Raw genomic sequence first — 15,381 nt, 5'->3', positions numbered from 1 at the left:
TTGAGCGCTTACGGTGTGCAGAGCGCTGCACTAAGCGCTTGGGAAGTCCAAGTTGGCGACATAGAGAGACGGCCCCTACCCTACCAGGTGCCTCGGAGGTGAGACTGGACACGCTGACGGTCCTGGGCAGCGCCGAGAGCTCCACGGTGGGCGTCCAGGGCCTGGTCCTGGCCCTGGTCAAGTCAGTCACCGAGAAGATGCAGCCCTGCTGCAAGGCTCCCGACATCCCGACGCCGGTGCTCAGCCTCTCCATGCTCTCCGTCACCTACCACAGCAGCATCCGCTCCCTGGAGGTGAGGACCGGGGGCCGGGGGAGCCGGGGGCCGGTCGAGATCTCCCCCTCTTCAGCCTGGCACGTCAGCGCGGTTGGGGGGCCGCGCGCCAACCGAGCGAAGGTCACGTGGGTCATCCCTCCCTCCCTCCAGCTCCCTGCGCCATCTTTGTGCGGGGCAAGAAACGATAATAATAATAATAAAATGGTATTTGTTAAGCGCTTACTATGTGCCAAGCACTGCTCTAAGCTCTGGGGTGGATACACATCATCCTCCTGGCCTGTAATGCCCTCCCTCCCTACATCCGCCAAGCTAGCCCTCCTTCCTCTCCCTCTCGTCCCCCTCTCCATCCCCCCGTCTTACCTCCTTCCCTTCCCCACAGCACCTGTATATATGTTTGTACATATTTATTACTCTATTTATTTATTTTACTTATACATATCTGTTCTATTTATTTTATTTTGTTAATATGTTTGGTTTTGTTCTCTGTCTCCCCCTTCTAGACTGTGAGCCCACTGTTGGGTAGGGCCTGTGACTTTGGGCAAGTCATTTCACTTGTATATATGTATACATATACATATATATGTTTGTACATATTTATTACTCTACTTGTACATATCTGTTCTATTTATTTTATTTTGTTAATCTGTTTGGTTTGGTTCTCTGTCTCCCCCTTCTAGACTGTGAGCCCACTGTTGGGTAGGGACCGTCTCTCTATGTTGCCAACTTGGACTTCCCAAGCGCTTAGTACAGTGCTCTGCACACAGTAAGCGCTCAATAAATACGACTGATTGATTGATTGGCAGAGGCTGGCGAGGAGAGCCGCCACCCCCAGGCCCTCGGGTTTGGCTGGCAGGGCGGGGAAGTCGTGTGAGTCGTCTGCGAAACAGGATTTTCATCTCCCTTCCAAGGGCGTTGTTCTGAACGAGGCCTGCACTCATTCATCCATCCATTCAGTCGTATTTACTGAGCGCTTACTGCGTGCGGAGCACTGGACTAAGCGCTTGGGAAGTACAGTACAGCAATTGAGAGTGTGCTCTGTACACAGTAAGCGCTCAATAAATACGATTGAATGACTGAATGCACTTGGGAACCAAAGGGCTTGGCCTAGTGCCGACTTGTACTTCCCAAGCGCTTAGTACAGTGCTCTGCACACGGTGAGTGCTCAATAAATACGATTGATTGAGTGGTATCTCCTCAGCGGACTTTGCCTTCCCGCGGGAAAACCCTGGCAGGATTTCCTCTCCAGCCTTCAAATCAATCAGTCGATCAATCAATCGTATCTATTGAGCGCTTACTGTGTGCAGAGCACTGTACTAAGCGCTTGGGAAGTCCAAGTTGGCAACATATAGAGACAGTCCCTACCCAACAGTGGGCTCACAGTCTAAAAGGGGTAGACAGAGAACAAAACCAAACATACTAACAAAATAAAATAAATAGAATAGATATGTACAAGTAAAATAAATAAATAAGCTCGTTATGGCCAGGGAACGTGTCCACCGGCTCTGTTGTACTCTCCCAAGTGCTTAGTACAGTGAGAAGCAGCGTGGCTCAGTGGAAAAGAGCCCGGGCTTTGGAGTCAGAGGTCATGGGTTCCAATCCCGGCTCCTACTAAGCGCTTGGGAAGTACAATACAGCAGTTGAGAGTGTGTTCTACACACAGTAAGCGCTCAATAAATACAATTGAATGACTGCATGCACTCGGGAACCAAAGAGCTTGGCCGAGTGCCGACTTGTACTTCCCAAGCGCTTAGTACAGTGCTCTGCACACAGTAAGCGCTCAATAAATACGATTGATTGATTGCGTGGTATCTCTCGGCAGACTTTGCCTTCCCGCGGGAAAACCCTGACAGGATTTCCTCTCCAGCCTCAAAGGTGAACGTGTCCACCGGCTCTGTTGTCTTGTACTCTCCCAGGTGCTTAGTACAGTGAGAAGCAGCGTGGCTCAGTGGAAAAGAGCCCGGGCTTTGGAGTCAGAGGTCATGGGTTCCAATCCCGGCTCCGCCACATGTCTGCCGTGTGACTTTGCAAGTCACTTCACTTCTCTAGGCCTCAGTTCCCTCATCTGGAAAATGGGGATGAAGACCGTGAGCCCCCCGTGGGACAACCTGATTACCTTGTAACCTCCCCAGGGATTAGAACAGTGCTTTGCACTTAGTAAGCGCTTGATAAATGCCGTTATTATTATTATTATTATTCATTCATTCATTCAATCGTATTTATTGAGCGCTTACTGTGTGCAGAGCACTGTACTAAGCACTTGGGAAGTCCAAGTTGGCAACATATAGAGATGGTTCCGACCCAACAACGGGCTCACAGTCTAGAAGGGGGAGACAGACAGACAACAAAACAAAACATATTAACCTGATCACCTTGTAACCCCTCCAGGGCTTAGAACAGTGCTTTGCACATAATAAGTGCTTAATAAATGTCATTATTATTATTCATTCATTTATTCATTCAATCGTATTTATTGAGCGCTTCCTGTGTGCAAAGCACTGGACTAAGCGCTTGGGAAGTCCAAGTTGGCAACATCTAGAGCCGGTCCCTACCCAACGACGGGCTCACAGTCTAGAAGGGGGAGACAGACGACAAAACAAAACATATTAACCTGATCACCTTGTAACCCCCCCAGGGATTAGAACAGTGCTTTGCACATAATAAGTGCTTAATAAATGTCATTATTATTATTATTCATTCATTCATTTATTCAATCGTACTTATTGAGCGCTTCCTGTGTGCAGAGCACTGGACTAAGCGCTTGGGAAGTCCAAGTTGGCAACGTCTGGAGCCGGTCCCTACCCTACAGCGGGCTCACAGTCTAAAAGGGGGAGACAGAACAAAACAAATATTAACAAAATAAAATAAATACAGTAATAAACTCATTCATTCAATCATATTTATTGAGCGCTTCCTGTGTGCAGAGCACTGTACTAAGCGCTTGGGAAGTCCAACTCGACAACACCTAGAGCCGGTCCCTACCCACCAGCGGGCTCACGGTCTAGAAGGGGGAGGCGGACAACAAAACAAAACATGTTAACCTGATCGCCTTGTAACCTCCCCAGGGCTTAGAACAGTGCTTTGCACATAATAAGTGCTTAATAAATGCCATTATTCATTCATTCAGTCGTATTTATTGAGCGCTACCCGTGTGCGGACTAAGCGCTTGGGAAGTCCAAGTCGGCAACATCTAGAGCCGGTCCCTACCCAACGGCGGGCTCACAGTCTAGAAGGGGGAGGCAGACAACAAAACATATTAACCTGATCGCCTTGTAACCTCCCCAGGGCTTAGAACAGTGCTTTGCACATAATAAGTGCTTAATAAATGCCATTATTCATTCATTCAATCGTATTTATTGAGCGCTTCCCGTGTGCGGACTAAGCGCTTGGGAAGTCCAAGTCGGCAACATCTCGAGCCGGTCCCTACCCAACAGCGGGCTCCCGGTCTCGAAGGGGGAGACAGAGAACGAAAGGAGACGTATTGACCAAGTCAGATCGGTGGAATAAATGTGCACCGGTAAAATAGAGTAGTAAATTCGTACTCTGTCCACTCCTACTCTATCCACCGCGCCCGCGGTCGCGGGGCCGGAGGTCGCCGGGCGGGAAGGAGCCCGTCATCCTTTCGGCTCTGTCCGTCCCGCAGGTGCAGTGCGGGGCCGGGCTGACCCTGCTCTGGAGCCCCCCGGACCACATGTATCTGTACCAGCACGCGCTGGCCACCCTGCAGTGCCGCGACCTGCTGAGAGGCTCCTGCCCGTCGGGGCCCGAGACCCCCGCCGGGGCGCCCGCCCCGAAGCGGCTGCTGAGCCTGACCCTGGAGGTGAGCGCGGCCAAGCTGACGGCCTTCGTGGCGGAGGAGCGGTTCGTCACCCTGGCGGCGGAGAGCGTGTCCCTGAGCCGGCACGGGGGCTCGCTGCAGGCCTACTGCCCCGAGGTGGCCGCCGGCTTCGACGGCCACGCCATCTTCAGCTTCAAGGAGGTGGAGGTGCAGCTGCTGAGCGAGCTGGAGGAGATGATCCTGCACCGGACCCCCTTCCCCTCCCTGGAGACGCTCCGCAACCGCGTCTGGCTCCTGGCCCTGGGCGCCGTGTCGGTGGAGTTCCCCTACCAGTACGACTTCTCCCGCACCCTGGACGAGGCGGTCGGGGTGCAGAAGTGGCTCCGGGGGCTCCACCGGGCGGGGGCCGCCCCCGGGGGCCCGGCCGCCCCCGCCCCGCTCCCGCCCGACCTCCTGGTCAAGGTGCAGCACTTCTCCTGGGTCTTCCTGGACGACGTCTTCGAGGTGAAGCTGCGGGACAACTACGAGCTCATGAAGGACGAGAGCAAGGAGAGCGCCAAGCGGCTGCAGCTCCTGGACGCCAAGGTGGCGGCCCTGCGCAAGCAGCACGGGGAGCTGCTGCCGGCCCGCAAGATCGAGGAGCTGTACGCCTCCCTGGAGCGCAAGAACATCGAGATCTACATCCAGCGCTCCCGGCGCCTCTACGGCACCACCCCCATGCGCCGGGCCCTGCTCACCTGGAGCCTGGCCGGCCTGGAGCTGGTGGCCCTGGCGGACGCCTCCTTCCACGGCCCCGACCGGGTGGTCCGCCAGCTGCGGGAGCTGGACCCCGGGAGCCCCTTCCCCGCCGACGGGCTGGACCTGGTCGTCCACTGGTGCCGCGTCATCAGGGCCAACGTCAAGACCTTCCTGGGTGAGTCCGGCCCGCGGGGCCCGTCGCCGGGCGGAGGAACGGCGGGCGGGCGGGCGGGCGGTCGCCGGCGCGCGGCGGACGCCTCCCCGGGGGCCGAGCGCCCGGCGGGGACGTGACAGAAGCCGGAGCCGCCATCCCTGCCCTCACGGGAGCTCCCGCTCTGCCGATCCATTCGTTCGTTCATTCGGTCGTATTTATTAAGCGCTTGCTGTGTGCTGGACGTCCAAGTTGGCAACGTATAGAGACGGTCCTGGCCCAACGGCGGGCTCACAGTCTAGAAGGGGGAGACAATCAATCCATCAATCGTATTTATTGAGCGCTTACTGTGTGCAGAGCGCCGGACTGAGCGCCTGGGAAGTCCAAGTTGGCAACGTATAGAGACGGTCCCTGCCAAACAGTGGGCTCACATCTAGAAGGGGGAGACAATCAATCCATCAATCGTATTTATTGAGCGCTTCCTGTGTGCAGAGCGCCGGACTGAGCGCCTGGGAAGTCCAAGTTGGCAACGTATAGAGACAGTCCCTGCCAAACAGTGGGCTCACATCTAGAAGGGGGAGACAATCAATCAGTCGTATTTATTGAGCACTTACTGTGTGCAGAGCGCCGGACTAATCGCTTGGGAAGTCCACGTTGGCAACGTATAGAGACGGTCCCTACCCAACAGCGGGCTCACAGTCTAGAAGGGGGAGACAATCAATCAATCAATCAATCAATCGTATTTATTGAGCGCTTACTGTGTGCAGAGCGCCGGACTGAGCGCCTGGGAAGTCCAAGTTGGCAATGTATAGGGACGGTTCCTACCCAACAGCGGGCTCACAGTCTAGAAGGGGGAGACAATCAATCAATCAATCGTATTTATTGAGTGCTTACTGTGTGCAGAGCACTGTATTAAGCGCTTGGGAAGTACAAGTTGGCAACGTATAGAGACGGTCCCTACCCAATAGTGGGCTCACAGTCTAGACAATCAATTAATCAGTCAATCAGTCGTATTTATTTTGCACTTACTGTGTGCAGAGCACCGGACTGAGCGCTTAGGAAGTCCAAGTTGGCAACATCTAGAGACAGTCCCTACCCAACAGTGGGCTCACAGTCTAGAAGGGGGAGACAATCAATCAATCAATCATATTTATTGAACGCTTTCTGTGTACAGAGCGCCGGACTGAGCGCTTGGGAAGTCCAAGTTGGCAACGTATAGAGACGGTCCCTACCCAACAGCGGGCTCACAGTCTAGAAGGGGGAGACAGAGAACAAAACAAAACATATTAACAAAATCAAATAAATAGAATATAGACAAGTAAAATAGAGTAATAAATACGTACAAACATATATACATCTATACAGTGTCAGATCGATTCTGACACTGCTGCTGCCGGTCCGCTCGTTCAGTTCTGTGGGCTGGCTCCCCCTCCTAGACTGTCGTTGGGGAGGGATTGTCTCTATCTGTTGCCGAGTTGTACTTTCCGGGCGCTTAGTACAGTGCTCTGCACACAGGAAGCGCTCAGTAAACACCACGGGAACTTTGTCCCACCTGATTAACTTGTACCTATCCCAGTGCTTAAAAGAGTGCTTAATAGTAATAATAATAATTATGGTACTTGTTAAGGGCTTACTGTGTGCCAAGCACTGTACTAAGCACTGGAGTGGATACTCCAGCAAATTGGGTTGGACACAGTCCCTGTCCCTTGTGGGGCTCACAGTCTCGATCGCCGTAGAGAAACAGCGTGGCTCAGTGGAAAGAGCCCGGGCTTTGGAGTCAGAGGTCATGGGTTCGAATTCCGGCTCCACCGCTTGTCAGCTGTGTGACTTTGGGCAAGTCACTTCTCTGGGCCTCAGTGACCTCATCTGTCAAATGGGGATGAAGACTGTGAGCCCCCCGAGGGACAACCTGATCACCTTGTAACCTCCCCAGCGCTTAGAACAGTGCTTTGCACATAGTAAGCACTTAATAAATGCCATTATTATTATTATTATTATCTGTTGCCAAGTGGTACTTTCCGAGTGCACACAGGAAGTGCTCAGTAAACACCACCGAAGGAATAATCGAGGAGACAAACCCAGACTTAAATTTAGAAAGGAGGGCGGGTCCTGGGATGGGCTCTCTACGTGACTGTAGAATACTAGTCATCCAGTAATCCATCATACTTCTTGAGCGCTTACTATAATAATAATAATACTAATGATGGTATTTGTTAAGCGCTTACTATGTGCAAAGCAGTGTTCTAAGTGCTGGACGGGATACAAGGCGATCAGGTTGCCCCTTGTGGGGCTCATGGTCTTCATCCCCATTTTACGGATGAGGTAACTGAGGCAAAGAGACTTGCCCAAGGTCACCCAGCAGACGTGGCGGAGTCGGGATTAGAACCCACAACCTCTGACTCCCAAGCCCAGGCTCTTTCCACTGAGCCATGCTGCAGAGCACTGTACTAAGTGCTTGAGAGAGGACAGTCCAGCAGAATTAGCGAGCCCGTTGTTGGGTAGGGACCGTCTCCATATGTTGCCGACTTGTACTTCCCAAGCGCTTAGTCCAGTGCTCCGCACACAGTAAGCGCTCAATACGATTGAATGAATGACTGTGAGCCCGCTGTTGGGTAGGGACCGTCTCCATATGTTGCCGACTTGTACTTCCCAAGCGCTTAGTCCAGTGCTCCGCACACAGTAAGCGCTCAATAAATACGAATGAATGAATGAATGAATTAGCAGACGTGTTCCCTGAACACACAGTAAGCGCTCAATAAATTCGAATGAATGAATGAATGAATTAGCAGACTGGGCTAGATTCCAACTAATCGTTCATTCATTCGATTGTATTTATTGAGTGCTTAGCACTGTACTAAGCGCTTGGGAAGTACAAGTCGGCAACATAGAGGGACGGACGGTCCCTACCCAACAAATCAGGCTGGGCCGAGTGCTGCTCAGCCCAGTATGGGAAGCAGCGTGGCTCCGTGGAAGGAGCCCGGGCTTTGGAGTCAGAGGTCATGAGTTTGAATCCTGGCTCTGCCAGCTGTCAGCTGTGTGACTTTGGGCGAGTCACTTCACTTCTCTGGGCCTCGGTTCCCTCATCTGTCAAATGGGGATGAAGACTGGGAGCCCCCCGTGGGACAACCTGGTCACCTTGTAATTTCCCCGGCGCTTAGAACGGTGCTTTGCACGTAGTAAGCGCTTAATAAGTGCCATCGTTATTATTATTTACCGAGGGGGCCCAGTTTGAAGGGGGGCCTGGGGGCTCCCGGGAGCCCCGTCTTCTCCCTCCTACGGGTGAAGCCAGGCAGCCGGGCCTCCTCGCACCCCTCAACTCCGCCCTCGCCCCTTGGTTCCAGGGATGGCCCTCCGGTCCCGTCCCCCGCCGCGGCCGGCCGGCCCCGACAATCCCAGGTGGCCGGATCCTAGTCGGAGCGCGGGGGGGACGACGGGAAGGACGGGGCAAGTCCCCCGAGCAGCCGCGCTCGCCTCGCCTCACCTGCAGCGTGGCTCGGTGGAAAGAGCCCGGGCTTTGGAGTCAGAGGTCGTGGGTTCGAATCCGGGCTCCACCCCAAGTCTGCTGTGTGACCTTGGGCAAGTCACTTAACTTCTCTGAGCCTCAGTTCCCTCATCTGTAAAAATGGGGATGAAGACTGGGAGCCCCACGCGGGACAACTTGATCACCTTGTATCCCCCCCAGCGCTGTGCTTTGCACAGAGTAAGCGCTTAACAAATGCCATCGTTATTATTCTTGTTCCCCCCTCCCGGCCCCCAGTGCGGATCCGTGACTACCCCCGCTACCTGTTCGAGATCTGGGACTGGCGCCTCGTGGGCCGGCTGGTGGGCACCGAGCAGGGCGGGCAGCCCTGCTCCCGCCGGCGTCAGACCCTGCGCCTGGGGCCGCCTTGGGGCGACGTGGCCGTGGAGAGGAACATGCCGCCGCTCAAGTTCTACCACGACTTCCGCTGTGAGTGGGGCGGGCCCGGGGGGGTGGGTGGCGGCAGACGGGTGCCCGCGGGGACGGGCTCCGTCGGACCGACCGGGCTCCTGCCCGCCGCTCCCAGCGGAGGTGTTTCAGTACACCGTGGTGTGGGGCCCGTGCTGGGACCCGGCCTGGACGCTCGTCGGCCAGTCGGTGGACCTGCTGACCAAGGCCTCGGCCGACCCCAGCCCGCCCCTGCCCTGGTGGGACAAGAGCCGCCTCCTGCTCCACGGGGACTGGCGCATGGATATCGAGCAGGCCAACCTGCACCAGCTGGCCACCGAGGTGAGGCCCCGGGGGCGCCCCTCGGCCCCGTCCCCGGCGGGGTGTCCGAAGCCGGGGCGGCCGGGGCGGCGGGGGCGGCCGGACCCCCGTCCCTGAGGCGCCGGGCTGGTTGCAGGACCCGTACAATACCACCGAGAATATGCACTGGGAGTGGAGTCACCTGGCGTTTCACTGGAAGCCTGGCCAGTTTGTCTTTAAGGGCGACCTGGATGTCAACGTGAGGACGGCCTCCAAGTGAGTGCCGTCGGGGCGGGCGAGGAGGAGAGCGGGGAGGGGGCTGGGGGCGGCGGGGGCTGCCCGGCGGCGGGCTCTGAGGCCCGGGGTCTCCCCGGCGAGGCAGGTACGACGACTGCTGTTTCCTGCACCTGCCTGATTTGTGCATGACCCTGGACCTCCAGTGGCTGTGCCACGGGAACCCCCACGACCACCACGGCGTCACCCTGCGGGCCCCCGGCTTCCTGCCCGAGGTGCCCCTGGGCCAGCTCCACGACTCCTACCGGGCCTTCCGCTCGGAGAACCTCAACCTCTCCATCAAGATGGACCTGACGCGGCACAGCGGGAGTGAGGCCGGGGATCGGCGGGGCGGTTGCGGGGGTCTCGGGGCGGGGGCCCGGGCCCGGCGCTGAGCCGCTCTCCGCCCGCAGCCGCGTCCCAGCCGCGGGTCCTGCTGTACAGCAGCACGCTTCGCTGGATGCAGAACTTCTGGGCCACCTGGACCGGCGTCACCCGGCCCATCTGCCGAGGGAAGCTGTTCAGCAACATGAAGCCGAGCAAGAAGAAACTGGGCCAGCACTACAAACAGCTCTCGTACACCGCCCTCTTCCCTCAGCTGCAGGTCCGTGGCTCAGCCCTCGCCCTCCGCCTCCGTCCTCTCTCCTCCCTCCCCACGTCCCGGGCCCGCGGCTCCCCGGCGCTTCCGCCCGCCCCCTTTCCGTCACCGTCCGATGCCCCTCTGCCTCCGGACCCTCCCGTCGCAGTCTCCCGGGTTGCCTGTCTCCCCTCCAGGTTCATTACTGGGCCTCCTTTGCCCAGCAGCGGGGCATCCAGGTGGAATGCAGCCAGGGCCACGTCTTCACCCGGGGAACCCAGCGGCTCATCCCTCAAGGTGAGGGCCTCCCCCCCGGGCCGCGAGTCGCCCTCCCGCTGCCCGCCTCTTCCCGCCCATCCCCAATCCTTCCCCCCGTCCTCCCCCCCCCTCAGCGGGCACGGTGATGCGGCGCCTGATCTCGGAGTGGAGCGTGACCCAGATGGTGAGTGACCTGAGCCAGGTGACGGTGCACCTGATGGCCTCGCCAAGTGACGAGAGCAGTGACCACCGCCTCGACCTCCTGGTGACCAAGACCCACCTCCTGAGCCTGTCCTCGCTCACCTACAAGCGGCACAGCAACCGGACGACGGAGGAGGTACTCTCGCCCTGATCCTCCCCGCCACCACCCCCCCAGCCCGGGCACCCGATGCCCGATGCCCGCTCCTGACGGCACGGTGCGGGGCGGACCCCGCCGCTGAAACCCAGGCCCCCCCAAACCTGGTGGAGAAGGGCAGTTCCTCCTGCACCAGAACCCAAATCAGGTGCCCTCCAAGGAATGGTTTGAGACTCTTTCTTTCCATTCATTCATTCATTCATTCATTCAATCGTATTCATTCATTCAGTCATATTCATTGAGCGCCTACTGTGTGCAGAGCACTGGACTAAGCGCTTGGGAGGTACAACTCGGCAACATCTAGAGCCGGTCCCTACCCAACAGCGGGCTCACGGTCTAGAAGGGGGAGACGGACAACAAAACATTAAAATAAAATAAACAGAATAAATAGAATTAAGCGCTTACTATGTGCAAAGCACTGATAATAATAACAGCATTTAGTCATTCAATCGTATTTATTGAGCGCTTACTGTGTGCAGAGCACTGGACTAAGTGCTTGGGAAGTCAAAGTTGGCAACACATAGAGATGGTCCCTACCCAACAGCGGGCTCACAGTCTAGGAGGGGGAGACAGACAACAAAACATATTAAAATAAAATAAATAGAATAAATAGAATTAAGTGCTTATTATGTGCAAAGCACTGTTCTAAGCACTGACAGTAATAACAACATTTAGTCATTCAGTCGTATTTATTGAGCACTTACTGTGTGCAGAGCACTGGACTAAGCACCTGGGAAGTACAAGTTGGCAACACATAGAGACGGTCCCTACCCAACAGCAGGCTCACAGTCTAGAAGGGGGAGACGGACCACAAAACATATTAGCAAAATAAAATAAATAGAATTAAGCGCTTACTATGTGCAAAGCACTGTTCTAACCACTGATAATAATAACAGCATTTAGTCATTCAATCGTATTTATTGAGCGCTTACTGTGTGCAGAGCACTGGACTAAGCGCCCCTTTTAGACTGTGAGCCCACTGTTGGGTAGGGACTGTCTCTATATGTTGCCAATTTGTACTTCCCAAGCGCTTAGTACAGTGCTCTGCACACAGTAAGTGCTCAATAAATACGATTGATGATGATCATGATGATGATGAAGTACAAGTTGGCAACACATAGAGACGGTCCCTACCCAACAGCGGGCTCACAGTCTAGAAGGGTGGGTCGGGTTGAGGTTTCGCTTTTGTGAAAATCCCTCCTCGTCGGCCAAAGTTTCCCCGGATCCGTTAATCGGAAGCGTTTATTAAGCACCTCCGGGTTGCAGAGACTGCTCTGAGCGCCCGGGTGAGTAGGGGAGGATCAGAGAGGCCTAAAAGCCTAGGACGTGATCCCATATTTCATAATAATAATAATGGCATTTATTAAGTGCTTACTATGTGCAAAGCACTGTTCTAAGCGCTGGGGAGGTTACAAGGTGATATTTGATCTCGATGCGGTTCCTCCGGCTGCTCCTTGGTCACTGTTCACCATCCGTGGTCCTTGGGGTCGTGAGGGGGCCTGGCTGGGCCCGACTTTCCGGGTGACGGCTACAAGAAGCCTGCCATTCTCTGCCCATCCCACCCCTCTCCGTCTCATTCAGTCGTATTTATTGAGCGCTTACTGTGTGCAGAGCACTGTACTAAGCGCTTGGGACGTACAGGTCGGCAACATAGAGAGACGGTCCCTCCCCCCAAAACGGCCTCACGGTCTAGAAGGGGGAGATGATGCCGTGATGAGACAGTCACACTGAAGCTTATGATGGCGTCTATTAAACGCTTACTATGTGCAAAGCACCGTTCTAATCAATCAATCAATCAATCGTATTTATTGAGCGCTTACTATGTGCAGAGCACCGTACTAAGCGCTTGGGAAGTACAAATTGGCAACATATAGAGACAGTCCCTACCCAACAGTGGGCTCACAGTCTAAAAGGGGGAGACAGAGAACAAAACCAAACATACCAACAAAATAAAATAAATAGAATTGATATGTAGAAGTAAAATAAATAAATAAATAGAGTAATAAATACGTTCTAAGCGCTTGGGGAGGTACAAGGCCATCAGGAGTTGTTGAGAAGCAGCGTGGCTCAGTGGAAAGAGCCTGGTCTTTGGAGTCAGCTGTCACGGGTTCAGATCCCGGCTCCGCCCCTTGTCAGCTGTGTGACTCCGGGCAAGTCACTTCACTTCTCTGGGCCTCAGTTCCCTCATCTGGAAAATGGGGACTGAGACTGTGAGCCCCCTGTGGGGCAACCCGATCAGCTTGTAAACTCCCCAGCGCTTAGAACAGTGCTTTGCACAGAGTAAGCGCTTCATAAATGCCATCATTATTATTATCAGGTGGGCCCACGTGGGGCCTTAATCCCTTAATCCCCACTTGATGGAGGAGGGAACGAGGCCCAGAGAAGTCAGGTGACTAGCCCAAGGTCACACAGCTGGCAAGCGGCGGAGCTGGGATTCGAGCCCGGGCTCTCGCCACCGAGCCACGCTGCTTCTCTACTACGTGGCAGGGGCTGTACTGAGTGCCGGGGGTTAAGCGGGTGGACAGAGTGTGGGGGTCTTACTCTAAAGAGGGGGGAGAACGGCCATTTTACTCGCCCCCCCCCCCTCCTTAGGAGCTCTCCAGCCGAGCCGGGGACCCCGCCGTCCACACCCACCAGCTGCATCTGGTGGACCTCCGGGCCTCCTGGACCACGACGAACCGGGACATCGCCTTTGGCCTGTACGACGGCTACAAGAAGGCGGCGGTGCTCAAACGCAACCTCTCCACGGAGGCCCTGAAGGGGCTGAAGATCGACCCCCAGCTGCCCGCCAAGAAGCCCAAGAGAGGCACCGTGGCTAGCGTCCCCGCCCCGCCCTGCGCCCACACCCCGAGCCTCGGCGGTCGGCCAGAAAAGGGGTCCTCAGGAGGTGAGCCGGGGGCGGGCGGGGGGGAGACGGCGGCGCGGGCGCTCGCCTTCCCCGCGGCCCCACTTTCCGTCTGCGCTCCCCGAGCTCCGCGTACGGGCGGCCCACGGATCGCCATCGAGGACGGTGGGAAGGATCGGGCTGACGAGTCCAACTTGGACTTCCCAAGCGCTTAGTACAGCGCTCTGCACCCAGTAGGCGCTCAGGAAATACGACGGAATGAATGAATGAATGAGACCGGCATCGGATCGGACTGTTTGGGGGTCAGCAGCAATCGGTCAGTCGTATTTATCGAGCGCTTCCTGTGTGCAGAGCGCTGTACTAAGTGTTCAGAAGAGTACAAGATGACAGTAAGCAGATACATTCCCTGCCCACAGTGAGCTTACGGGCCTAGAGGAGGAGGTGGATGTTAATAGAAATAGATGATAATAATAATAATAATGACAGCATTTATTAAGCGCTTACTACATGCAAAGCGCCGTTCTAAGCGCCGGGGAGGTTACAGGGGGATCGGGTGGTCCCACGGGGGGCTCACGGTCTTCATCCCCATTTTACAGATGAGGTAACTGAGGCTCAGAGAATAATAATAATAATGGCATTTATTAAGCGCTTACTATGTGCAAAGCACTGTTCTAACCGTTGGGGAGGTTACAAGGTGATCAGGTTGTCCCACGGGGGGCTCACAGTCTTTATCCCCATTTTACAGATGAGGTAACAGGCTCAGAGAATAATAATAATAATGGCATTTATTAAGTGCTTACTATGTGCAAAGCACTGTTCTAACCGTTGGGGAGGTTACAAGGTGATGAGGTTGTCCCACGGGGGGCTCACAGTCTTTATCCCCATTTTACAGATGAGGTAACAGGCTCAGAGAATAATAATAATAATGGCATTTATTAAGCGCTTACTATGTGCAAAGCACTGTTCTAACCATTGGGGAGGTTACAAGGTGATCAGGTTGTCCCACGGGGGGCTCACAGTCTTAATCCCCATTTTACAGATGAGGTAACCGAGGCCCAGAAAAGTGAAGTAATAATAATGATGGCATTTATTAAGCGCTTACTATGTGCAAAGCACTGTTCTAACCGTTGGGGAGGTTACAAGGTGATCAGGTTGTCCCACGGGGGGCTCACAGTCTTAATCCCCATTTTACAGATGAGGTAGCCAAGGCCCAGAAAAGTGAAGTAATAATAATAATAATAATGGCATTTATTAAGCGCTTATTATGTGCAAAGCACTGTTCAAAGCGCTGGGGTGGTTACAAGGTGATCAGGTTGACCCAAGGGGGGCTCACAGTCTTCATCCCCATTTTACAGATGAGGTAACTGAGGTCCAGAAAAGTGAAGTAATAATAATAATGATGGAATTTATTAAGTGCTTACTATGTTGCAAAGCTTACTATGTTAAGTGCCGGGGAGGTTACGAGGTAATCAGGTTGTCCCAAGGGGGGCTCTCAGTCTCCATCCCCATTTTACAGATGAGGCAACTGAGGCCCAGAGAAGTGAAGTGACTTGCCCAGAGTCACCCAGCCGACAGTCGGCGGAGCCGGGGCTTGAACCCGTGCCCTCGGACTCCAAAGCCCGGGCTCTTTCCCACTGAGCCCCGCTGCTTGTCTTTCCGGAGGAGGGCAGGCCGGCTGTTGCCGGAGGGCGTGCGCCTCGCTCTGTCCTCCCCGCCTCCGTAACGGCCGCCCGCCTCTCCCGGGCCAGGGGCCTATATGTTGCAGAAGCTGATCGAGGAGACCGACAAGTTTGTCGTGTTCACGGAAGAGGAGTCCGGGGTGAGCGAGCAGCTGTGTGGCATCGCCGCCTGCCAGACTGACGACATCTTCAACCGCAACTGCCTCATCGAGCTGGTGAATTGCCAGGTACCCACCTCCCGGCCTGCT

At 55.2% G+C, this 15,381-nt stretch overlaps 1 protein-coding gene across 5 annotated transcripts in view; it reads left to right on the top strand.

The window, feature by feature from the left end:
* The window catches only part of KIAA0100 (KIAA0100 ortholog), a 61,656-nt gene that overhangs the window by 22,109 nt on the left and 24,166 nt on the right, over positions 1-15,381 (top strand). For 4 of the 5 annotated variants that reach the window (XM_038759037.1, XM_038759040.1, XM_038759041.1 and 1 more), the window contains 11 exons: positions 88-293; positions 3,916-4,963; positions 8,697-8,888; positions 8,986-9,188; positions 9,304-9,422; positions 9,529-9,749; positions 9,833-10,023; positions 10,194-10,293; positions 10,389-10,591; positions 13,202-13,496; positions 15,203-15,360. In XM_038759037.1, coding sequence (XP_038614965.1) covers positions 88-293; positions 3,916-4,963; positions 8,697-8,888; positions 8,986-9,188; positions 9,304-9,422; positions 9,529-9,749; positions 9,833-10,023; positions 10,194-10,293; positions 10,389-10,591; positions 13,202-13,496; positions 15,203-15,360 — 2,936 coding nt within the window. The remainder of the gene's footprint in view (positions 1-87; positions 294-3,915; positions 4,964-8,696; positions 8,889-8,985; positions 9,189-9,303; positions 9,423-9,528; positions 9,750-9,832; positions 10,024-10,193; positions 10,294-10,388; positions 10,592-13,201; positions 13,497-15,202; positions 15,361-15,381) is intronic. The other variant, XM_038759038.1, reaches the window with a different exon arrangement.

Source organism: Tachyglossus aculeatus, chromosome 17, assembly GCF_015852505.1.
Source record: "Tachyglossus aculeatus isolate mTacAcu1 chromosome 17, mTacAcu1.pri, whole genome shotgun sequence".
In the NCBI taxonomy this organism is placed as follows: domain Eukaryota; kingdom Metazoa; phylum Chordata; class Mammalia; order Monotremata; family Tachyglossidae; genus Tachyglossus; species Tachyglossus aculeatus.
The sequence above is the reverse complement of the archived record's forward strand: the minus strand, read 5'-3'. Positions and strand labels throughout refer to the sequence as shown.